The sequence below is a fragment of the Microtus oregoni genome, unplaced genomic scaffold, assembly GCF_018167655.1.
Source record: "Microtus oregoni isolate MIOR12 unplaced genomic scaffold, Mior012 000031F_ref0000149, whole genome shotgun sequence".
In the NCBI taxonomy this organism is placed as follows: Eukaryota; Metazoa; Chordata; class Mammalia; order Rodentia; family Cricetidae; genus Microtus; species Microtus oregoni.
In genome coordinates, this window is record NW_024543090.1 from 28,342,896 (window position 1) to 28,366,527 (window position 23,632).

Consider the following 23,632-nt stretch of genomic DNA (forward strand, 5'->3'; position numbering starts at 1 on the left):
ATTTATTTATTTAGTATGTATGCAATATTCTGTCTGTGTGTATGCTTACAGGCCAGAAGGGGGCACCAGACCTCATTACAGATGGTTGTGAGCCACCATGTGGTTGCTGGGAATTACACTCAGGACCTTTGGAAGAGCAGGCAATGCTCTTAACCACTGAGCCATCTCTCCAGCCCCCTACTTTGTTTTTTAACGTACTGCTTTTTAAAATGAACAAGTTTCATTACAGCATTTTCATACATGGGGATCATAGACCAATCAAGTGTTTTAGGCAGGCAAAGTGACACAGCCTTACAGAGTTAAACAAATACAAAATAAAAAAGTGCAACATATCTTTGCATCATTAAACGAATATTCCACAGCATAAACAAATGTAACATCTTAAAATAATATCCTGCAACACCTTTATCACCATTTCCCTGAGGTTATGGAAAGACATTTTGTATCTGGGAATGCTGAACTCTGTGGGACTGGATGAGTGGCCCTGGAGCTGGAGTGCGGATATGGAAGACAGGAAGGAGAGCTCTGCAGTCGCCAGGGCAGGCAGGTAGAGTCTGAACTTGCTGGTGACAAGGAGGGGTCAAGAGATTCAGGAGGCAAACTACCCAGCACAAAGCCCATGCCTGAAATAAGCAGCCCCTCCTGTGTTCCTCCAGCAGTGCCGGCTAAATGAAGCCTTGCACAGAAGGGCGAGAGAACACTGATGTATCGTCTTACTATTGCCACCCCTCCTGCAGAACCCACAGGTGCTTATACACAAGACCTCATCTCCAGACAGGCATTGTCTCCTCCTCTTGCTCTTTTTTTTTGGGGGGGGGGGGGGAGTTTCGAGACAGGGTTTCTCTGTGGTTTTGGAGCCTGTCCTGGAACTAGCTCTATAGACCAGGCTGGTCTCGAACTCAACAGAGATCCGCCTGCCTCTGCCTCCTGAGTGCTGAGATTAAAGGTGTGTGCCGCCCGGCCTCCTCTTGCTCTTATGTGTCCCGTTTTGAAGGACGTGGCACCCTGGATAGCTGAGGGGAGTAACAGGTGTGATGCTAATACTGAATGGCTACTGGGCACTCAGCTATTGTACCAGAATGGTTTTATTTTTGAGTATTATACAATTAAGTTTACAAATGATGAATTTTATGTACATGGACCAGAGAATTCTTTAAAGGAGCTGCTGAGAAACTCTACAACAGTCCAAGTGGAAACTAGATTCCTGAGACCAGGAGCACATGGTCTAAAGAGCAGACTGTCTTTAAGGTCCCCGCTCCTGGGTGGATGGTTACCCGTGTGGAGCTTCAGGGTGTGGCATTCATGCTGAGGTGCAAGAAGGGAAGAGCAACAACTCCGTGGTAGTTGGCTGCAGCCACACGATAACCCCGGCATCTCTTCACCACCCGAGAACACGGTGGCCTCCACTGCAGGCGTCTCTAAGTGGCCTCAGTCTCCTTGCAACACAAGAACATCAGAAAGATCCTCTGTGCCTTCCAGCTTCAGATTCTGAGGGAAGAGAAGAAATGCACAGGCTATGGCAGACTGAGAACAAAACCCTGAGACAGATTTTAGTGAGGAGACAGCGAATGAGGTCTGTTCTATCAGCACAAGAAAAATCACCTCATGGTAAATAGTTTGTACAAAGCTGCTTCGCCAGACCATCTGCCCCAAGGGGGCTAAGAAATGCAGAAGGGGAGGCCACCAGGAGCCTGGCACCCATGACTAACCTGCCTGACCTCCTCCACAGGTCCACAACCCATCTCCCAACTGTCACATCCCTGACAGCTGCCTTCTCCACTTCTGCTCAGCACCCATCTTAATTTTCATCTTCGCCTCAGGCAGCTGTTTCCCTACTCCCACCCCTGCCTCACTGGTACAATGTGAGACCTGTTGGTACTCAGCATCCACCCACCCTCTTCCTATCAGACCTTCCTAGTGCTCTGTGGCTAAGGCTCTAGAAGCTGGGGGAGACTTAGCTTAGGGGGAGAGCACTGGCCTACATATGCAAGGGCCTAAGTTTGGCCTCTAGCACAAAAGGGAAGGTGCTTCCAGTTTGACCAGTTTTTGATGCTGGCTATGGTGCCCAAGGAAAGAGGAAACTACATCCTAAGACCCAACCACACAGCCCATCTGAGGGGAGTCACTAATTAGAGTGATAGACATGGTCCACATAGGAGTGACTAAGAGTAAGAACGGGGCTGGAAATGGCTTCATGGTTAAGAGCCCTGATTGCTCTTCCAGAGGGACCTAGGTCCAATTCCCAGCACCCACATGGCAGCTCACAGCTCTGTAACTCTAGTTCCAGGGGATCCGACACCCTCACACAGACATACCCAAGGGCAAAACAGAGAGTAAGAAGGAAGATTAAGGTGTGGGATAAAGTGTTTGGGGGAAGTTTCCCTTGCGGGTGCTAAGCTCTGATCTGTGGAAGTGTCAAAATGGCCAAGTCCAATCCTGTATTCAGCCTGACAGGGCATGAGCTGTGGTCACACTGTATTCTTCTGATGACAAGGCCTCTGAGGCCTCTAAAGCCTGCGCCATCACTAGTGACGGGGAGCAGAGCTGCCGGAGCTGGGGGCCTGAGTGAAGTACGCTCACAGCCAGTGCCCGCTTGTCAAGGTGATAACAGTACCCCAGTTACCCACAGTTAGGTTTTGAGCCTTTCTTCAGGTTCTTGGCCTCTGATGTTTGTATCAGGAACCAAACGGAAATATTCCCACTGCCATTGGCGGTTCATGCCCACCACCCCTACCCCCATAAATTTTTTCGTTTTTAAACTGGGTGGTGATAGTGCATGCCTCTGATCCCAGCACTTGGGAGGCAGAGGCAGGCAGATCTCTGAGTTCAAACCAAGCCTGGTCTACAGAGTGAGTTCCAGGACAACCAGAGCTGCATAGGGAAACCCTGTCTTGAAAAACAAAAAGAAAAAAATATTTTATAATTTTTTTCATTTTATTCGTGTGTGTGTGTGTGTGTGAAAGGTCAGTGTATCAGAAACTCCTGAGCCTGGCGGTGGTGGTGCACACCTTTAATCCCAGCACTTGGGAGGCAGAGGCAGGCGGATCTCTGGGAGTTCGAGACCAGCCTGGTCTATAAGAGCTAGTTCCAGGACAGGCTCCAAAGCCACAGAGAAACCCTGTCTTGAAAAACCAAAAAAAAAAAAAAAAAAGAAACTCCTGAGCTGGAGTTACAAGAGTTGTGTATTGCTCAATATGGGTGCCAGGAACTGAACTCAGGCCCTCTAAATAAGATTATGGGCTTTACCCACTGACTGTGGTGCCTCTTGGGAGATCTGCTATAGTAAGATTTAAACCCTCCTGTGCTTACTCAAATAACCTACCTTTTCATTGGCTAAATGCAGCAGACAGGCAAAAGCCAAGGGTATGGAGAGGTTCTGAGCCATGAGCGGGGGCAGCCTAGAAGGAAAAGCACAAGCAATGAGTACGTCATGTAACTGAGAGAACAGGGCTCCTCCACCAGGTATGAATCACACACATGCAACTAAAAACTACCAAGGAACAAAGCAAGATTTTCTAGTTTGTATTTGGAAATGTCTCCTACACTGTCCCAGCCACTCAAACAGGGAAGCACTCTTTTTTTTTTTTTTTTGGTTTTTCGAGACAGGGTTTCTCTGTGGCTTTGGAGCCTGTCCTGGAACTAGCTCTGTAGACCAGGCTGGTCTCGAACTCACAGAGATCCACCTGCCTCTGCCTCCCGAGTGCTGGGATTAAAGGCGTGCGCCACCACCGCCCGGCCAGGGAAGCACTCTTTACAGCTCATCCATGCATAGGGCAGACACAGCTCCTTCAGTTTACATAAAGCAAGCTGTGGGCAGCGGACCTGCCAGGCTCAAAGTCCCGCCAGAACTCAGAAGAGATATGCACCCCTAGCCCTCTGTCAGCACGCACCTCTTCTGCAGGTCTGTCGTGAGTCCACTGAGCATCTTCTTGTCAGCTACTTCCTCAAGGGCCCCTTCTTTTCCATTGACACTTTGGTTTGTCTAACCAAAAAAGCAGATTTATGGATTGAGCACTTAAGTTTGCGCTTGGAACAACAGAAACTTGCAAAACTGTATATCCAATAAAGAAAAGTAGCCTGGATGAAGCAAAGATAAGCTCTTGGTTATTTCTGGAAGACCTTAGGAGATGTTTTGGTTTTGTCCCCATACTGGCATTCTTGAGAGGTGCTGGAATTTTTCTCATTTGTTTTCTGTTGTTTGAGACACGGACTCTCTATACAGACCAGACTGGGCTGGAACTCAGAGGTTCACCTGCCTCTTGCAAGTGCCACCATGCCTGGCTGAGAGGCTGGAATTTTAAAGAGATAATCAGAGCACTAGGATGTGACTGTGGATAGGAGACCACATACCCGAGATTTCATATTCTAGCCACAATATAGGTGATTAGACCCTACTTTGTGCTTCTGTAAAGAATTACTGCAAGACGTAGTGGTATTTCATTTGTTTTTTTTTTTTTTTTAAAAAAAAGCTTGCCTGAAGATCAAAATGTTATTTACAGCCACACTAGTCAGCCATACAGGCCACACAGTGGTTGTACACAATCTTTAATTCCAGCAGCCACACTAGTTAACCATGGAGGCCAGTTAGTGGTGGTGCATGCCTTTAATCCCAGCACTAGAGAGGAATATAAAGGAGGAGACAGGAACTCACTCTCTTTCAGTCTGAGCATTTCATAGAGGTAAGAGCTCTCTAGCGGCTTGGCTGCTCTGGTTTTCTGATCTTTAGGCTGAAACTCCCTCCCCCCCCAGAATGAACAAGTGGTCTCTCCTTCTCTCTCCTCCCCTCTCCATGTTTTTCTGGGTCCACTCAGGAGTAAGGTCATCTATTAAACCTGGGCATCTTTTAATTTGGTTTGATTTGGGTTATTTGTGTCGGCAGAGAGGTTCGTCTTAAGAAAATACTTAACATTTGGAGGTCCCACCAGGGGGACTTTTTCTCATGGGCCAGGCTAAGATGACGAGACCATGCCGCTAGGATCGGGTGCCCATTTACATTTATTTTTGCCAATGTTTTAGGCTTTCCTGTGAGAATCACAATTGTGCCGGATGCCTGATTCAAGCGGCAAGCTAGGTTTCGCTGAGGTGGGACTGGGTGAATAGATGTCTGCCACTCATTTCTCATGACCCCCCCCACCCCAGTTTTTGACAAGAGCCCTGTCCCGGTGGATGCATTATGACAGGATTGAGTTCCAAGATTTGGCATAGACTTCTAAATGGGCTCTTAAAGCCGGATCCTCAAACACCCTTGAACTGCCTTTTACAAAAATCCTTTTAAATTAGGGCTAACATCTAAGGTAAAAACAAAAAAGGCTCCAAAATGCCATGGTTTCTAGATGTGTGCTCCCGCCCCCTCTCCCCTCCCCGCTTCTCTAGCTGTTCCTCTCTGTTTGTTCTCTACAATGGATGCGATAGTCCATGTCATGTCCCCCCCACCCCCTCCTTCCACTCTAAAACCGTATAGTTCTTCCATCCTTTTGTTTCTGTTCCCCTTGCAGCATCTGCTAATTGGGTCCTTAACGGGACCACCTCTGTGCTTCCCTGGCTACTGCCACCTGCCTACACCAGGATTTTTAAGATGGTCAGTTGACACAGGTTCCTAGAAGAATTTTATTTGTCTATCTGTTAAAATAATGTGGCCACAGTATGCTTGTTTCTTGTCTGTGTGAGTACAGGGGTGTGTTTCCACAGTATGCTTGCTTTATGTCTCTGTGAGCATGTGTGTTTGATTTCATAGTATGCTTGTTTTATTTCTCTATGTGTATGTGTGCGTGTTTTCAGATCTGTAAAATTTCTAACTCCAGATTACAACCACTCTGGAAAATACAAACGTGGGTAACCTCCATTTTGACCCCACCACCATCTTGGGTAAGAGTACCCATATGTGCTAGTATTCTTTGACTTATTAAAATATTCCTTTTAATATTTTTACATTTACTAGCATTGGTAAACTGTAACTAATAAGGGTAAAATAGATGTCTAAGTTTAACTTATATGTCTAGTTTAAATGTAACAGGTAATGGTACCCAATTCTCAATTGCCTTTACAGATCTAAGAGTATGGCATTTAACAAAAGAGCCTCTAACACAGAGACATGCCAGCTCCTGCACCATCCTACAGCTCCTCCAAGAAGACGCATGGTTGCAAAAGACCGGCTGCCTTGAGGCTTGCCTTTGGGTTTGGCAAAGCCACCCACACCACAAAAAGCAGCCTTCTACCTCTTCAACTTCCTGGATGCTACACACAGGGAATCGATCTCATCCTGCTAAGACAGGTAGACTAAATCTTCCCCCCCCCCCACAGGAAACTCTTTGGGCTTCTTGTACACAGCAGCCAATGGCAAGCACTGTTTCTAAGGTGGTGTTCTCCAATGACTAAGGAGAGACTTGGGACTAACTGGGATTATCCCCCTTAGATCTGTCTAATGGCATTTGATGACTTAAGGTACTGGTAGCTCATTGCTTATTTGTTAAGTTCTATTGTTAATTAGGTCGGTACGATAAAATAACCAGGCCAGCTCAAGAATAACAATTATATTTTAATGGTTATAAGGGGAAACAAAAAATAATTGGTTGAGGGGCTTCACCTCAGCTCACTGGCATACCTTTATCCAAAAAGTCTGGAGTGTTTGGTCAGACGCATCACCTCAGATCCCTAACACCCCTTTATACAAACAGTCTGTATTGTTTGCCTGGGGGCTTCACCCCAGCTCCTGACATAAGCTCCCTCCCCTGGGAGTTGTCTCAGTCCAAATTCTACCTCCAAGAGAGCCTGTGGAGGAACTATGGGACAATAGTCTGTACCCTGTCACTTGTATTTTTTAAATAAACACTGATTGGCCAGTAGCCAGGCAGAAAGTACAGGTGGGGTGACCAGGCAGGAAGTGAGGTGGGGCAATGAGAATTCTGGGAAGAGGGAAGTTTCAGGCTGCAATTGTCAGCCAGACACAGAGGAAGTGAGATGTGACCGCCTTGCCAAAAAAGGTACAAACCATGAGGCTAACACAGACAAAAATTATGCACTTATATAAGTTATAAGAGCTAATAAAAAAAAGTCTGAGATACTAAGCCAATCAGTTTATAATTAATGTAGACCTCTGTGTGATTTCTTTGGGACCTAATGACTGCAGAAACTGTATAGGACAAAAACCTCAGTCAACAGGGAGAGTCAAGAAAGCCCACCAAATGGTAACCCTTCCCCAGGGAAGGTCAAGACCACTCCCACAAGCTATTTAAACTGTCCCCAGAGAATGAACATGTGGTCTCTGGGTTTCGTGTGGTCCCCCCTTCTCTCTCTTCCCCTCTTCATGTTTTCCCGGAGCCACCTGGGAGCACTCCATCAAACATGGGCATCTTTTAATTCAGTTTGATTTGGTTTGATTGGGATTATTTGCGTCGGTGAAGAGGTTTGTTGCCCAAGAAAGAAAATACTTAACAATTCTTGCTATAGCAAGACCAAAGCAATGGTGGCAACCCACTGCAGACCGAACCTCTAAAACTGAGCCAGTATAAGTGCCTTTGTGTTCAGCTGAACATCTTAGCTGTTTGATACGGTACACACACTAATACAGGGACCAAGGCTTTCCCTGATATACCCAGGTTTGGGTCCTCAAAAACCATGAAATCCATTGCTCAGCCAGCAGAATGTGTGTGTGGAGTTTGTAGAGTGGGAGGGGTCTGAACAGACACTCAGGGTTCTGGGTCTGAGCAGTCACTCAGCGTTCTGGGTCTGAACAGACACTCAGGGTTCTGGGTCAGAGCAGTCACTCAGGGTTCTTGGTCTGAACAGACACTCAGGGTTCTGGGTCAGAGCAGTCACTCAGGGTTCTGGGTCTGAATAGATACTCAGGGTTCGCCTTACTCTCAGGAAAAGGAATCTGGCGGCATGATTCTATTTTCAGTGCTATGGTTGAAAACAACATCCCAGATCAGAATGTAGGTCAAAGCTTAAAAACTTTCTGACACTTGTAAGGTAGTCAATTTACTTAGCAACTTAAGGTGCTGTTGGGTAAGACTCCAATGCTCGTCAATACTGGAAAGCATTCGGTTGCTAAGGCAGCTTCCACTTGCACATATACGGCCATGGCACTCACCGCTCTGCTGCTGGGACAGTTTCTTTTGTTAAGGCATGATGTCCTTCTAAAAACTTTGACTGCAGCCCTCTACTTTGGGGCCATGGACACTGGATCATGAGCTGTGGCCATCGGCTCTCCCCTACACACAGGGGACCTAGAGAACACAAGTGCTGTCACCCACCTCTGTGTCAGCCTCCTTTCTAGAAAACTCCGTCAGCAGACTCCACATGCTCTGCTTCAGCTTCTTCATGTCCATCTTTTTGGCTGTCTTGGCATAATGAATTTCTATTTTATTTACCTACAATAGGAGTAACAAAGCAGAATTAGGCAGAAGAAAAGCATTTATTATCAATTTACTGTAAAAACAAAAAAATCAAGAAGGAATCCAGGCCAGGCATAGTGGCGCACGCCTTTGATCCCAGCACTCAGAGGCAGAGGCAACTGGACCTCTGTGGGTTTGAAGCCTGTGTGTGTTCTACATAGTGACTTCCAGGATAGCAAGAGCTACAAAGTAAGTAAGACCATATCAAAAAAAAAAGAAAAGAAAAAAATCTAGTTTCAACTACGAAGTTATATATAGCTGAGAGTTCCTCACAAAAAAAAAAAAAAAAATCTTTGTTTTTACTTTCTGTTTTGTTGTTTGTTTTGTTTTTAAGACAGGGTCTCATGTAGCCAAGGCTGCCCTGAACTTACTATGTAGCTCTTGAACTTCTGATCCACTTGCCTTCAAGCTATAGTGCTGGGATTATAAGTGTATACATGATGCCCAATTTTAATGAGCCAGAATTTAAAGAATCAGTGTAGGGGACTGAACCCAGGGCTTCATATGCTGGGTAAATACTCTACCAACAAAGCTACACTCCCAGATCCTAACTTTTTTTAATCAGAGGTAATTTACATTAAGACTAAGAATTTCTCTCTGAGAGATGGCTCAGAAGCTAAGAGCACTGCTTACTCTTCCAGAGGTCCTGAGTTCAATTCCCAGCACCCACAAGGTGGCTCACAACCATCTGAATGAGATCTGGTGCCCTCTTATGGCCTGCAGGCATGCATGCTGCCAGAACACTGAATATATAATAAATAAATCTTAAACAAACAAAAAAAGACCAAGAATTCCAGTGTAAGACGAGTAAATCAAGTATTAGGTAGCACAAGCCTGGCTCGTGGTACAGGACTTATAGGAGGCCAGAACTAAGCTCATGGAGGGAGCAGCACACAAAGACACATGTGCTCTTTGCTACAGCCTTCGCTCGCGCACTCTATTCCTCCTTATGGCCTGGGCTTGATTCTCAACACTGCAAAGGTAAATAAAAATTAATAAAATAAAATAAAATAAGGTATTTGGCAAGATGACAGTTCTACGTGACCTAACCAGCTGCCTGGAGAGCAACAGATAAAGACAGAAGATGGAGAGAAAACCAGGCGGAGCGCAGGCTGACAGGACTCTCATCGTTAGGCATTAAACAACTTCCAGGAACCATGCAATTCCCTTGCTGCCTCCTCCTTACCTTCTGAGGCTCAGCCACCAAATTCAACTCTCCGTAAGTTGTGATATCTACTCCTCGGTTTTCAGAAGAAATGTGACCATTCTCCTGTGATGTCTTTGGTGTACTGCAAGGATCAGATTCAAGGTCAAAGGTCCCAACTGATCCCGCAAAATCGTTTGGCTCTTCATCATCACTGTCACCAGCCTGGGCAAGGAAACAAGGCCGCGAGTTTGGCTTGCAGCAGCTGTCAATGGAGCTTAGAAACCACCAGAAAGAGTCCATGTACACAAAGCCAGCAGAGACCACCTCAGAGTCCACTGAGTCCCACAAGGTGGACTGCTCACTTCACCTCTCACCGTTTCACATAAACCTACTAGACAGAGGGGTCTGTTACCAGCCTGGGACTGCTGAGGCGGGAGTGTAAAGTAGGCCAGTGTCACCTTTGGTTAGAAGCCAGAGCACAGAGCAGGGGTTGGGCAAATAGCCCAGTAGGAAAACACACACACTACGTGTGAGGTACTGGGTTCTATCCCCAGTATACAAAAATAGCACAGGAGATCCTGGAGACTATCTAATTTGGCAGCAAGAGCCACATCCTTATATATCTGGAGTGAGAGTCTCATGCATCCTTAGCCTTGTAGCCCAGGATGACTTGAACTCTGATCTTTCTTCCTCCACCTCCTGAATGCTGGGATATAGGGTGTGTCCCACCACACCTGGTATGATGGTTTGAATGACAATGGCCCAAATAGGCTCATAGGGAGGGGCACGATTTAAAAGGATTAGGAGGTGTGGCCTAGTTAAGGGTAGGTGTGGCCTTGGTGGGGGAAGTGTGTCACTGGGGGTGGGCTTTGAGGTTTTCAGAAGCTAAGCCCTGGTGTCTGTCTCCCTCTTCCTGCTGCCTGCTATCCAAATGTACAACTCTCAGCTACTTCTCCAGGACCATGATTGCCTGTGCACCACCATGCTGATAAGGGACTAAACCTCTGAACTGTAAACCAGCCCCAATTAAATGTTAGACTGAGAACCACAGCTGTCTGCATTCAGAAGCCAGGGAAGAGACCACCCTCCACCGGGAGGAGGTCAGAGCTCTTCTCCCCTTACCTGAAGTCCAGGACAGAAGTTGGAGGTATCGTTAGGGTTGTTGTAATCATAGTCTTCAATTTCCTCATAGTGCTCAGTCTTTGCCTTCTGGTTCTTGTTCATCTTAAGTAACTAGAATAAAACGAGAGTAGGGGCAATATAAAAAGTCTTCTAGAAAAGCAGCTACTGGGAAAAGTTAGGGATATCAACCATGTTACTATGCTCAGTTTCTAGCATAGTCTAGAGTCTTAACAGGCTACATAGTCTAATCTAGTCTCCACAGCACAGAACACAAGGTACAGGGCACAGAGCCCTCCATTCACCTCCAAAACCAAAACGTTTCCTCTTCTGATCTGCAGCTTCATTTTCTGCAGTTTTATTTAAAAGCAAAAGTGGGCCACCTTGCCTACAGTTTTTTTTTTTGTTTTTTTTTTTTTTAATTTTTCGAGACAGGGTTTCTTCGTAGCTTTTGGTTCCAGTCCTGGAACTAGCTCTTGTAGACCAGGCTGGCCTCGAACTCACAGAGATCCGCCTGCCTCTGCCTCCCGAGTGCTGGGATTAAAGGTGTGCGCCACCACCGCCCGGCAACTCATTTCCTTATGGTAAAGGCAGCTTATTGGGGTTGGCAAGAAGATTCTGTACAGTGCCGGCCTTGCAAGCATAAGGTCCTAAGTGTCTAACCCTAGTTCAGGAAAGCAAAGCGATAGGTCCTTAGAATGTGCTGGTCAGCCAGTTTAGCTAATTGGTAATCATGAGAGACTGTCTCAGAGAAGATAAGGTGGAGCCAGGAGGGCGGCTCAGTGGGTAAAGGTGCTCGCTACAAAGCCTGACTGCTGTGGGGTGATGCTTTTGTACACTGTAAAGATCTGTCACTCGTATTGGTTTAATAAAATGTTGACTGGCCAGTAGCCAGGCAAGAAGTATAGGTGGGGCAACCAGACTAGGAGAATTCTGGGAAGAGGAAAAGCAAAGACACCGTCACCAGCCAGATGCAGAGGAAGCAAGATGAGAAGTAACCAAAGCCCTTTGGAGGAGCCCAAAAGACCATGAGTGAATCCCAGACATTGGACATTAGAGGTTGGTTTTGCTTTGCTTTGTGACTTTGCCATAATATTTTCCTCTTGAAGTAAAGTATTTGCCTAGAGCCCATAGTTGAGAGACTTTGAATTTTAAAAGACCTGGGATTTTAAAGATATTGGCTATTCTAAAGAAACTAAATTTTAATGTGCTTGTATTTGTAAAGACTGTGGGACTTTTAAAGTTATTTATGTTCATTTTAAGATTTATTTATTTTATGTGTATGAGTGCTCCATCTGCATAATATACACCTGCAGGCCAGAAGAGGGCATCGGATCCCATTATAGATGGTTCTGAGTCACCATGTGGTTGCTGGGAACTGAAAGCAGGACCTCTGGAAGAACAACCAGTGCTCTTAATAGCTGAGCTGTCTCTCCAACCTGGGGTATTTATGTTTTTAATGTGAAATATTGGGAACGAATAAGAAAGGAAGGGTTGTGGCTTAGCAGTAATTTGTTTGTGTGTCAAGCTTACAAGGGGTCAGTTGTGCTGACTCATTTGTCACCTTGACACAAGCCAGAGTCCTCAGAGAGGAAGGAGCCTCAGTTGAGGAAATGCCTCCATGAGATCCATCTGTAAGGCATTTTCTCAATTAGTGATCAATGGGGGAGGGCCCAGCCCATGATGGATGGTCCTGGGTTCTATAAGAAAACAGGCTGAGCAAGCCAGAAAGCAGCACCCCTCCATGGCCTCTGCATCAGCTCCTGCCTCCAGGATCCTGCCCTGCTGGAGTTCCTGTCCTGACTTCCTTTGGTGATGAGCAGCAATGTGGCAGGGGAAGCTGTTTTTTGGTTCTGGGGTTTTGCTGCAGCGGCAGAAGCCCTAACTAGGACATGCTCCTTGAGAAATGCAATCCCCAGTTCCACAAGAGACAGCCAGCACCTGAGCTCAAAGACCTCAACATAAAGCCAGGCACACTGAACCTTATAGAAGAGAAAGTGGGAAGTACACTTGAACGCATTAGCACAGGGAACCACTTCCTAAATATAACCCCAGCAGCACAGACACTAAGAGAAACAATAAATGGGACCTTCTGAAACTGAAAAGTTTCTGTAAAGCAAAGGACACGGTCAACAAGACAAAATGACAGCCTACAGAATGGGAAAAGATCTTCACTAACCCCACATCAGACAGAGGTCTGACTTCCAAAATATACAAAGAACTCAAGAAATTGGACACCAAAAGATCACATAATCCAATAAAAAAGATGGAGCACAGACCTAAACAGAGAACTCTCAACAGAGGAATCTAAAATGGCTGAAAGACACTTAAGGAAATGCTCAACATCCTTAGTCATCAGAAAAATGCAAATCAAAACATCTCTGAGATTCCATCTTAAACCTGTAAGAATGGCCAAGATCAAAAGCACTGATGACAACTTATGCTGGAGAGGTTGTGGGGAAAAGGGAACACTTTTGCATTGCTGGTGGGAGTGCAAGCTGGTACAACCCCTTTGGATGTCAGTGTGGTGATTTCTCAGAAAATTAGGAAACAACCTTCCTCAAGACCCAGTAATACCACTTTTGGGTATATATCCAAAGGATGCTCAATCATGCCGCAAAGACATGTGTTCATAGCAGCTTTATTTGTCATAGCCAGAACCTGGAAACAACCTAAATGTCCCTCGACCAAAGAATGGATAAGGAAAATGTGGTACATTTACACAATGGAGTACTACACAGCAGAAAAAAATAACGACAGCTTGAATTTTGCAGGAAAATGGATGGAACTAGGAAACATTATTTTGAGTGAGGTAATCCAGACCCAGAAAGACAATTATCACATGTACTTACTCATAGGTGGTTTTTCAACTTAAAGCAAAGAAAGCCAGCTTACAAACCACAATCCCAGAGAATTTAGACAACAATGTGGACACTAAGAGAGACTTACATAGATCTAATCTACATGGGAAGTAGAAAGTAGAAAAAGATAAGATCTCCTGAGTAAATTGGGAGCATGTGGACCTTGGGGGAGGGTTGAAGAAGGGAGGGGAGAGGCAGGGAGGGGAACAGAGAAAAATGTAGAGCTCAATAAATATAATGGGAAAAAAATAAAAACAAAAAAATAAAATAATAATAATAATAAAGGGACAGCAACTTAAAGGAAGGGAAGTGCCATCTTGCCTTTATGCCAGGCTTGAGATGAAGCTGGACGAGCGCATCCGTCTCATAGTGGAAATCTGTGGGGAGAGTGGTGGCTTTCCAAGTCTGGTTCTCCAAAGTCAACTTGGTCAGAGTGGTAGCAGCCTATTCGTTTAAAAAAAAAAAAAGATTCTTAATAACAGCGATATCTATCATTTTAAAGGAATTAGGAAGGGTTTGGGCATTCCTCTACTGCGTGAAGTTCTCTATCACTATAGTGAAGTGACTGTGAAGGGCGTGAGAGGAGATGCTGTAATGGCAGAACTCACAGAGCGGAGGCAGATATCCTGTCATGAGTTCAAGAGCAGCCGGGCCTGTAGAGGGCATGAGACTGGGCAACACGTGCCACTCTATCTAACTTTCTAAGCTTGCCTGTCCCTGGCACTGGCTTTAGGACTATTTCTCAGTGGTCCCTTAGGGATGAGGAACAATGAGAGTACTTGTTTATCAGTTAAAGTTATAGCTAAGCCCGGGGCACATGTGGGAGTAAAGGCAGGAGGACCAGAGGTTTATGGCCAGCCTCAGCTAAGTCTGAGGGCAGCCTAGGCAGCCTATCTATCTCTAGAAAAAAGGTTAAATACACAATAACTTTCTGCTTATTTCTTTTGCTATGGAGTCTTTCTATGAGTCCCAGCTAGCCTGGAACTCATAGATCCTCTGCCTCCTGAGAGCAGAGATTAAAGGCGTGCAATGTCACACCAGGCTGTAGTGAGTTTTGAAGACCCTGTCTGAAAGGGCAAGAGAAGTGAAGAGAAACTCAGAAGGCACTAATGTCTGGCACAAACCTTTGTTTTCTGAAAATATGCATCAAAATCAATATCATCATCAAAATTAATTTCAAAGTCCTTCTTTGCGCTCTTCTTTTTGTTCTCCGCACAGGAGGTGGCATCTTCTGCAGAGATAAGAAAAATTGCAGCACCGTTCACTCTATGCCAACATTATTCTCATCTCACATCTACTAGAGGCCTCATTGAGCAGAAGGCAGCATGTGTGGGTAAGCATCACCACAGTGCTGGAACACGGCAAAACCACAAACCTCGTTAATATTTATGTTGTAGTAGCAACAGGCATCAGTGTATAAGCTCCACTTTTTCTTCTTTTGTTTTGCAAGACATGGTTTCTCTGTAGCTTTTGGAGCCTGTCCTGGAACTAGCTCTGTAGACCAGGCTGGCCTCAAACTCACAGAGATCCGCCTGCCTCTGCCTCCCAGTGCTGGGATTAAAGGCGTGCGCCACCAGCACCCGGTGCTCCACTTTTCTTTAAAGATTCTGGCAGGCTGGGGGGGCTTCCTGTATCACCGCCACAGCTTAAGTCGCACTGGTACTAGGAAGCAGAACAAGGTCACGAGGCCTGTTCTCCACTCTTCTACTCTTGTCATGACACTAACTGATCCTCCAGTGGCTGACCGCTGTTTGTGCAGCCAGGAGGCTGCCTCAGCTCCCTGCTTCAGCTCCTCCTCGGGAGATCAGCAGCATCTCCTCTCCCTGCTGACTGCACACCAACAGGCAGTGTGTGCTGCACAGCACTGTCCTAAAGTCCTAAGTACTTACGCTTGGGTCGAGAAGGCCGAAAGCGCCAGTGATCGGGGCCAGCCCACATCTTCATGGTCCGGGGGCTGAAATAGGAGTATTCTCCAGGGTCCATGGATAAAAAGGTGCACATGGTTTGGACATCTCTATCCCCGAGGGAAACTATTTGTTCCCTGTAACGCAACAAAATCATTTGTTCATGTATACTGCACAGAACATAAACCACTCATTTACACGTAAAGAAGCTGCTGGTATTACTAGAGGTGCTGCCCCACCTCCTCTGCCACAAAGGATCACTTCCTACTTTTTCAGTGTTTTTCTATTTTATATGTATGGGTATTTTTCCTGCATGAATGTGTGCCCCATGTGCACGCTGGTGTCTCCAGAAGCCAGAAGAACATGGATTCCCTGAAACTGGAGTTAAAGGCTGTGAGCGACCATGCAGACACTCTCGTCCCAGAAACAGCATTTCTATGTTCAAGCAAACCCTTCATTAAGAAACCACCAAGTTTTTACTTGTTGAATGTTTTTTACCTAACTTTCTCACAAAGGGTCTATAAACTATCCAAATATGTTGGCTATTCCAAAGCGCTTTACAAATATTAATCTACCCATCTGAGAGACAAGAAAATAGGCAGAGTGCCGGGCGGTGGTGGCGCACACCTTTAATCCCAGCACTCAGTAGGCAGAGGCAGGTGGATCTCTGTAAATTCAAGGCCAGCCTGGTCTACAAGAGCTAGTTCCAGGACAGGCTCCAAAGCTACAGAGAAACCCTGTCCCAAAAAGCCAAAAAAAAAAAAAAAAATCAAGGATTTCTTTGTTTTTATCTCAAAGAACAAGCAAAGGATGCCAGAACTGGGAACCGGATACAAATCTCTAAATCCAGACTTGGGTCTTTTCACAGATGTGATTTTTTATTTTATTTTATTTTTTATTTTTATTTTTTTTTTTTTGAGACAGGGTTTCTCCGTAGCTTTTGGTTCCTGTCCTAGAACTAGCTCTTGTAGACCAGGCTGGTCTCGAACTCACAGAGATCCGCCTGCCTCTGCCTCCCGAGTGCTGGGATTAAAGGCGTGCGCCACCACTGCCCCGCCACAGATGTGAATTTTGCCACACAACATGACAGTCCTAATTCCCATTCTCTCACTGATTAGGATCCACAGATGCTACCTTAGTTCCTCCTAAGAGTGAAGATGTTCCAGTTTATGCATTTAGCTCCCCTAACACTTGGGGGACCCCTTTAGTAATCTGTTAGGTCACCCAGCTTCATCTGCTGCGTACGATACGCAGAAGAGGCCTGGCAGTCTGACAGCTTTGGTGCATGAGGGAGGCAGTGGGAAACATTAGTACAACTCTGCCGCACTGTGAGGGTAAGGGTGGTGCCTGAGGAGAGCGCAGTCTTATGTGAGAGTAGCTCTGCACTGGCATTGAGCTGAGCATGAGTCCTCTACAGAGTAAGAAAAAGAAAAAAAAAAGCTTTAAAAGGGGGATTAGTACAGGGCATGGTACGCACGCCTTTAATCCCAGTACTGGGAAGCAGAGGCAGGCGGATCTCTGAATTTGAGGCCAGCCTGGTCTACAGAGTGAGTTCCAGGAAACCGCGTCTTGAAAATAATAATAATGATAATGAGGATGATAATAATAATAATAATAGAGGACAGGCTTTCTCTACAGAACCTCAAAAAGAAAAATGGGGGCTGGAGAGATGGCTCAGTGGTTAAGAGCACTGACTGCTCTTCCAGAGGTCCTGAGTTCAATTCCCAGTAACCACAAGATGGCTCACAACCATCTGTAATAAGGTCTGGTGCCCTTCTGGTGTGTGGGTATACATGGAAGCAGAATGTTGTATACATAATAAATAAATAAATCTTTAAAAAAAAATGGACAAACCAAAACCAGCAAGCCAAAAGCCCAAGAGGCTACATATTTCAAAATTAATTTTTTTTTTTTTTTGGTTTTTCGGGACAGGGTTTCTCTGTGGTTTTGGAGCCTGTCCTGGAACTAGCTCTTGTAGTTCAGGCTGGTCTCGAACTCACAGAGATCCGCCTGCCTCTGCCTCCCAAGTGCTGGGATTAAAGGCGTGCGCCACCACCGCCCGGCTCAAAATTAATTTTTAAAATTAAAATACAAAACCCTCACAATTCAAGTCTGTTGGATCTTATACTGTCAAGGACAAGGATCTAGGCTGTGTCACAGACTAACATGCGTAGTTCCACAAGAACTACAGTGAAGATGGCTTCAGAGCCTCTGCACTTTGTCCCGACCTGCACTCTGCGGTCAGCTTTCGGCAGTGAGGCACATAAAGGCAAAGATGTGAAGGGCCTGTGTCTTTTCCCGACAGTATGGCCTGATGCTATGCAGGGGCCCTGTAGGCGTCCAGAACTCTAGCCACACCTCAAATCCTTCAGCACATCTGAGTGACAGGTACCCCTTGCCAAGTCTGTATTATACCAGTACTTCAAGGCTGCTCCTTCTGGTCCTCACCCTCTTAGAAAGCCACTTCCATTCTATCCTCCACCACCATCACAGGCTACTCCTTCAGTCTAGGTGTCCTAATGCCACTGAGCTGACGGTTTCCTGCCAGCCAGCTCAGAGGCTCAGGCAGCCGCAGAATACTTCAGTTTTAGGCAAGGAGGGGGACGAGCTCTGCCCGAGCAATATCAGTTCTATAATCAAGTGGGTCACCAACACGCAAACCCAGGTGTGACCCTCAGCCACATGGCTCAGCCCACATACGTGACATGGCACACCAGCCCAGTTAACCAGAGCCGCAGGCCTGTTTGGAAACCTTCTGGGACCCGGAGGCCTTACTGGCTGCTTTGGACCTGGCAGAGGTTCTTCCAGCTTCCCAGCTCTTCATGATCCCCAGCTGCAGAAGGGTCTGGTTCATCGTTGTCATCAAAGTCTTCCACCAGGGGCCCATCAGGGACATCCCCATTGTCACTGTCTTCAACTTCAGCATCGATGTCAAATACGTGATCATTCTTCTTAAACTTGTCCACCAGGGCTGACACAGACTGCGAAGAGAAGACGGGTCATTTTCAGCCTCTCCTTTCCCGGCACCCCACCCCCAGCCCCACCTCCTAGAACCAGCACTCTCACGAGGAAGTTTACATTGTGCAGTGCAGGCTGAAGCTGCATTGTGTTGGGCACATTTTGCAAAACACAAAACAGGAATCCACATTCATTAACTGCATGTTTGGAGAACACAGTTTTCCATGGAGACCATTTATGTTGTAAGTTGTAGTAAGTAGGCTAAAGGGAGCCCTGCTAAAAATACACAAAGGAAGACTTTAAACATGACAGTTTCTCAGGAAACAGTGTGCCAGGGGACTTAACCCCCAAAAGAAGGAAATGCCTCTAGCTTGACAGCAGCTGGAGACAAGAGGCTACTATGATATGCATGTTCAAAAGCAAATCTGACCTAAGGAAGCAAAGAAGACATGGAGCTGACCTCAGAGTCCACAACTGTATGATGGCTCTGCTGGGGTCACAGCCCCACCCTCCCAGCTAGGCTGGAATTCCCACAGAAGAGCCAAAGGAAATATTTTCTGTACTCGTGAATAAATAAAACCGATGCCACAGTTTTGGCTTCCACTGGTCAGATCTAGTCTGGGCTAGCTAACTGAAACCAACAGCCATTCGAAAATGCACCCAAGCCCTTATAGATCCAAAAGTTGACCACACCTCATTATGGGTTTCACTGTCCCATTTAGTAAACTGGAACCCGGCCAGGGAAGGGCAGAGCTGGCGGTCTTCCACACACTGCTGCAGGGGCTCTAGGGGGACAACAAGATCATAGAAATATTACAGGTGGGCTGAGTTTGCCGCTTCAGGATGACACAGAGGGAGAAAGGTGACTGCAGTCACCTCACTGTCCTGCAAAGGCTGGAATGCCAGTGCTGGCTGGCCGTCAACCTCCTATTGCTAACTATTTGAGGGTGCAAACAGACACAGGTGATCCCACAGTGGAGTCAAGCTAAATGCCATTCCTAGAGCTAAATGCAAAGCAGAAACTGGAGGCTGAAAAATGGACATTTGATTTTGAAGTAAGCTCTACAGCTGGGAAATGTACAAGCCTTTTCTTTTCTTTTTTTCCTTTTTTCGAGACAGCCTTGGAGGTCCTGGAACTCACTCTGTAGACCAGGCTGGCCTCGAACTCTGAGATCCACCTGCCTCTGCCTCCCAAGTGCTGGGATTAAAGGTATGCACCACCACTTGGTAGAAGCCTTTTCTTAAAAGCATACTGAATTCCTTAGTAATCACATAGTGGTACTTTTTAAAGCAGCTGGAGATGACACCCCTCAGAGGGTCACAGCCCTAGCTGAAGGCATAAACACAGAAAGCATATTGTTAGCACAGTTATGCTGAGAAAAACCTCTGTAAGGGTAGAAAGAATGGAACTGGGAGTAGTGGTGCATGCCTATAATTCCAGTCCTTAGGAAGTGGAGGAAGGAGTAGGGAGGTACAAGGCCAACTGGGGTAAACAGCAGGACCCCTCTTAAAGAAAAAAATGACACAAATGGGTGTCACAATATGTGCATGGAGCCCAGAGGGAGATCAATGCCATTCCGTACCCAGAAGTGGTCCCAAGCACGCACAGCTGTGACGCTGTAGCGCATGGCCTTCATTCACCCTGTTCCCTACAACACCCTTGGAAGATATCCTGATCTGCAGGAAAGAGGGAGAACTGGGGGATGCAGGAAGATGTTGAAATTCTGTCTAGTACGGGGAAACTACTAACAGGATAGGTCAATTCTTAATAGATTGATTGCCCAGGGTTTGAGAATAATTCACAATATCCCCTTTTCAGGACCCTGGGAATTGGGAACAAACAAGAACAAGGCATCCCTGGGCTGGACAGATACCTCTTTCCTGTGCCCCCACTCAAACACTGACCCTCCAGGTAAGCCTGTAAGTACCGGAGTAGGCTGTAAACACTGAGTGCATGAGGAACAGTGCACACAGGAACAGTGATGACTCTGTTTAGACTCCATACTGCAAAGAGGGGGAAATGAGGGGATTGGTAGGCATTGCCAAAGACCACCCAATTTGGCTTTCCAGAAGAACTACCTGAGTGACCAAAAGGAACGAGAACATGACAGGCTATCCCCACGACTATGAGAAGCTTCTCTGGTGACTGCGATGCACTGATAAAGGGCGATTCTACTCACCTTTTAAATCTGTCATGTCTACCCAACCTAAATCTGGCAACTCGAGAGCTTCTCCTGAGGAGAGAGTCTGCATATCTGAAGGAAAAAGCAGCTCGCTTCTGTAGTCCTGGCAGTGAAGGGTGGAGAGAAACACCCCAGCTGTGCTGCACTCATCAAACGAGGCTGCAGTCTTCTGAAACATAGGATCCACCTGCATGCAGGAGCAGGGAACGGAAGAATGATGGCAGGCCGCAGGAGGAGACACAGCTCATCCACAGGTCTGTTTACAAGACTGAACGCCTGTGCGTGCTCAAATGGGGAGGACTTTCTGAGTCATCAGGTATGGTCCTGGCTGAAGCACCTGGTCAGGAGGCTGAGTGGTGAGACATGTACTTCCAGTCTCTTAATCTACAACATACATGGACGACAGATCCCCATCTGCTAGCTCCCTTCACAGGCAGTTTCTAAATGGATACAGAAGCCCAAACACAGTAAAATGACATAACAAATCCTGTTGCCTTGACGAGCTACTGGGATAGAGCTAACCACAAGATCCTAACCTTCCTATGTTTGGGGGACTTCTGTTTAAGGTGGGGTCTCACTCTATCCCCAGTTGGCATCTTACTCAAAGGTCTTCTGCCCAAGCCTCCTGAGTGTTGGGATTATAGGTACACGAAACCACATCTGGCTCACTACTGTTGCTCTGAACAGAAATATCTCTAAGATTTGGGAAAACCCAACCTGAATGACTAAGTGAAGGGCAGGGCTTGAGCAACGTCTGGCAAAGGCTGCAAGGAGACTCTAAGACTAGGAAAGGGAGAGAGGCTGGCAGGTCATGGGCTACCAACCCAAAGGCAGAACACAGCCCAGGCACAGGGACGGGGAGGCAAATGCATGTGAGGCACGAAAGGAGGACGTCACTGGATCCTACCAGGAGAACACTGCGCTCAGGTCTTACTGGGGCTTGGGATGTGGTTTCCTAGGAGAAACCAGGCTCGGATCTGATAACACAGACATGGTTCCCTGGCCCTCCTTGGAGGTTGTGATGCTGCCATCTTCTTGATCCCATCTAAACATCCTGGGTCCCAAAAAGGGGCATGTTTCATACATCCACATCCTCTCCTCTCTTGTCACCCAGGCAGCTTCACAGCTCCATAAACACTCTCCCAGCTCAGAGGCTCCAGCCTAGTAACTCATGTGACCACCTCCATAGAGCACTGGTGTTGTCACTTCTAGTTCCTTTCTCAAATGCTAACCAGTCACAATCCCCCTTCTGAAGCCCAGACCTACAGGTCATGAGTCTGCAGTTACTGATCCAAATCTAGCCTTTCTTCAAAGCTCAGTCAAGCCATAAACACAGACACTACCGACGTCTCTGCCAAATTCATCAGAGACCATGCAAAGTGCACACTTCCTCACCTCACACTTTCGATCTGCTTCAGAAACGTTGATGTTGCTTAGATTCTGCTCAATGGTTTTGCAGGATGGCTTCTTCTTGGTCTTCGCAGTCTTTTTGGTTGTTTCTGGTGCAACAGCACTTCCATCTAAAGGAAGAAGATTAGTTCTTGAAAACCCTCTAAAGTAGTCATAATTTAAAAGGGAAATCCCGTCCAGGCAACAACTCATCTATCTAATCTGCTGCTTACAGAGTAACTGGATTACTAGATAACACATTTCACGGTGAATAAAAATAAATTTCTAGTCAGGTGGTGGCGGTGGCACATGTCTTTAATCCCAGCATTCAGGAGACAGAGGAAGACGGACCTTTGTGAGTTTGAGACCAGCCTGGTCTGCAGAGCAAGTCCCATGACAGGCTCCAAAGCTACACAGAGAAACCCTGTCTCCAAAAACAAAACAAAAAAAAACTATTTCTGAAGACACCAAGCAGAAGCTAGTTAGTGTTTACTCAGTCTTGCTAAATAATTTCTAAAAGCTTTTACATGGTCCTTTTTGAAGAAAAGGACCCAGTGTTGCTAAAAGCAAACTCCTATAAGGAGACTCAAAGGCCTTTAAGAAACAGTAAAACCACCCTGAGAAACCCTAGCATAAGAGCAGGTATGACAGATGCCTAGGTTGAATGAGGCTTGGTTAAGTTCCCAGTAACCCACCCATCCCACGAAACAAACGGACATATAAAATAATTCACCATAGCCGGGCGGTGGTGGCGCACGCCTTTAATCCCAGCACTCGGGAGGCAGAGGCAGGCGGATCTCTGTGAGTTCAAGACCAGCCTGGTCTACAAGAGCTAATTCCAGGACAGGCTCCAAAACCACAGAGAAACCCTGTCTCGAAAAACCAAAAAAAAAAAAAAATAAATAAATAAAAAATAAAAAAAAAAAATAATTCACCATGAGTTAGCTACAGAATCAAGTAAGCCACATTTCCTGCCTGCATTTTCTCACGGAAAACCACATTCTGGAAATATCCATGCTTTGAAAAAAACGTGTGACTTACTTGTTGTGTTTTCATTCTGGAATGTTACTCAAATATTGTCCAGTATAAACTAGAAGTAGCCCCTTAAATCCAGATCCCACCCTGCATACCTGCACCATGGCTCTCCACTTCTTCTTGAGATGGTGCATCTTTGCCCAGCCCTCCAAGGACTCTGTATACATCAGCATGGACAGCATCCACACGTACAGCATAGATCTTGGTGCTAGCATCCAAGGTACCAGCAGCCACCTGGTCCAAAATCACAGCTAGATTCATAAAGATGCACAGGACAGCACTATGGACAGGTAAAATCTAGATAGATTCATAAAATATTTATTGAAGAAAAGGAAGAGAGAAGTGCTCACAGACCAATGGGAAATAACGACAGCTACTGTTTTCTGAGGAAAGGGGGTAAAGGAGCCACAGTACTGTCTCATCAGGAAGGCTCTTGTGCTCGTGTGCGCTTGCAGAATTCAAGCACTCTGGGGCTGGAGAGATGGCTCAGTGGTTAAGAGCATTGCCTCGTCTTCCAAAGGTCCTGAGTTCAATTCCCAGCCACCACATGGTGGCTCACAACCATCTGTAATGAGGTCTGGTGCCCTCTTCAGGCATGCACGCAGACAGAATATTGTATGCATAATAAATAAATACATAAACA

The 23,632-nt window shown here is 46.2% G+C and overlaps 1 protein-coding gene across 1 annotated transcript in view; it reads right to left on the reverse strand.

Moving 5' to 3' along the window:
• Window positions 1-963: 963 nt before the first annotated feature.
• LOC121465720 (condensin complex subunit 2-like) overlaps window positions 964-23,632 on the reverse strand; it is a 28,569-nt gene continuing 5,900 nt past the window's right edge. Inside the window, exons 5-18 of the mRNA XM_041679078.1 lie at window positions 23,085-23,223; window positions 21,961-22,085; window positions 20,563-20,752; window positions 19,076-19,167; window positions 18,200-18,405; window positions 15,410-15,561; window positions 14,645-14,751; window positions 13,842-13,964; window positions 10,663-10,773; window positions 9,580-9,762; window positions 8,253-8,369; window positions 3,891-3,982; window positions 3,323-3,398; window positions 964-1,488 (exon numbers count right to left, since the gene is read on the reverse strand). Coding sequence (XP_041535012.1) covers window positions 1,429-1,488; window positions 3,323-3,398; window positions 3,891-3,982; window positions 8,253-8,369; window positions 9,580-9,762; window positions 10,663-10,773; window positions 13,842-13,964; window positions 14,645-14,751; window positions 15,410-15,561; window positions 18,200-18,405; window positions 19,076-19,167; window positions 20,563-20,752; window positions 21,961-22,085; window positions 23,085-23,223 — 1,773 coding nt within the window. The 3' untranslated portion in view covers window positions 964-1,428. The remainder of the gene's footprint in view (window positions 1,489-3,322; window positions 3,399-3,890; window positions 3,983-8,252; window positions 8,370-9,579; window positions 9,763-10,662; window positions 10,774-13,841; window positions 13,965-14,644; window positions 14,752-15,409; window positions 15,562-18,199; window positions 18,406-19,075; window positions 19,168-20,562; window positions 20,753-21,960; window positions 22,086-23,084; window positions 23,224-23,632) is intronic.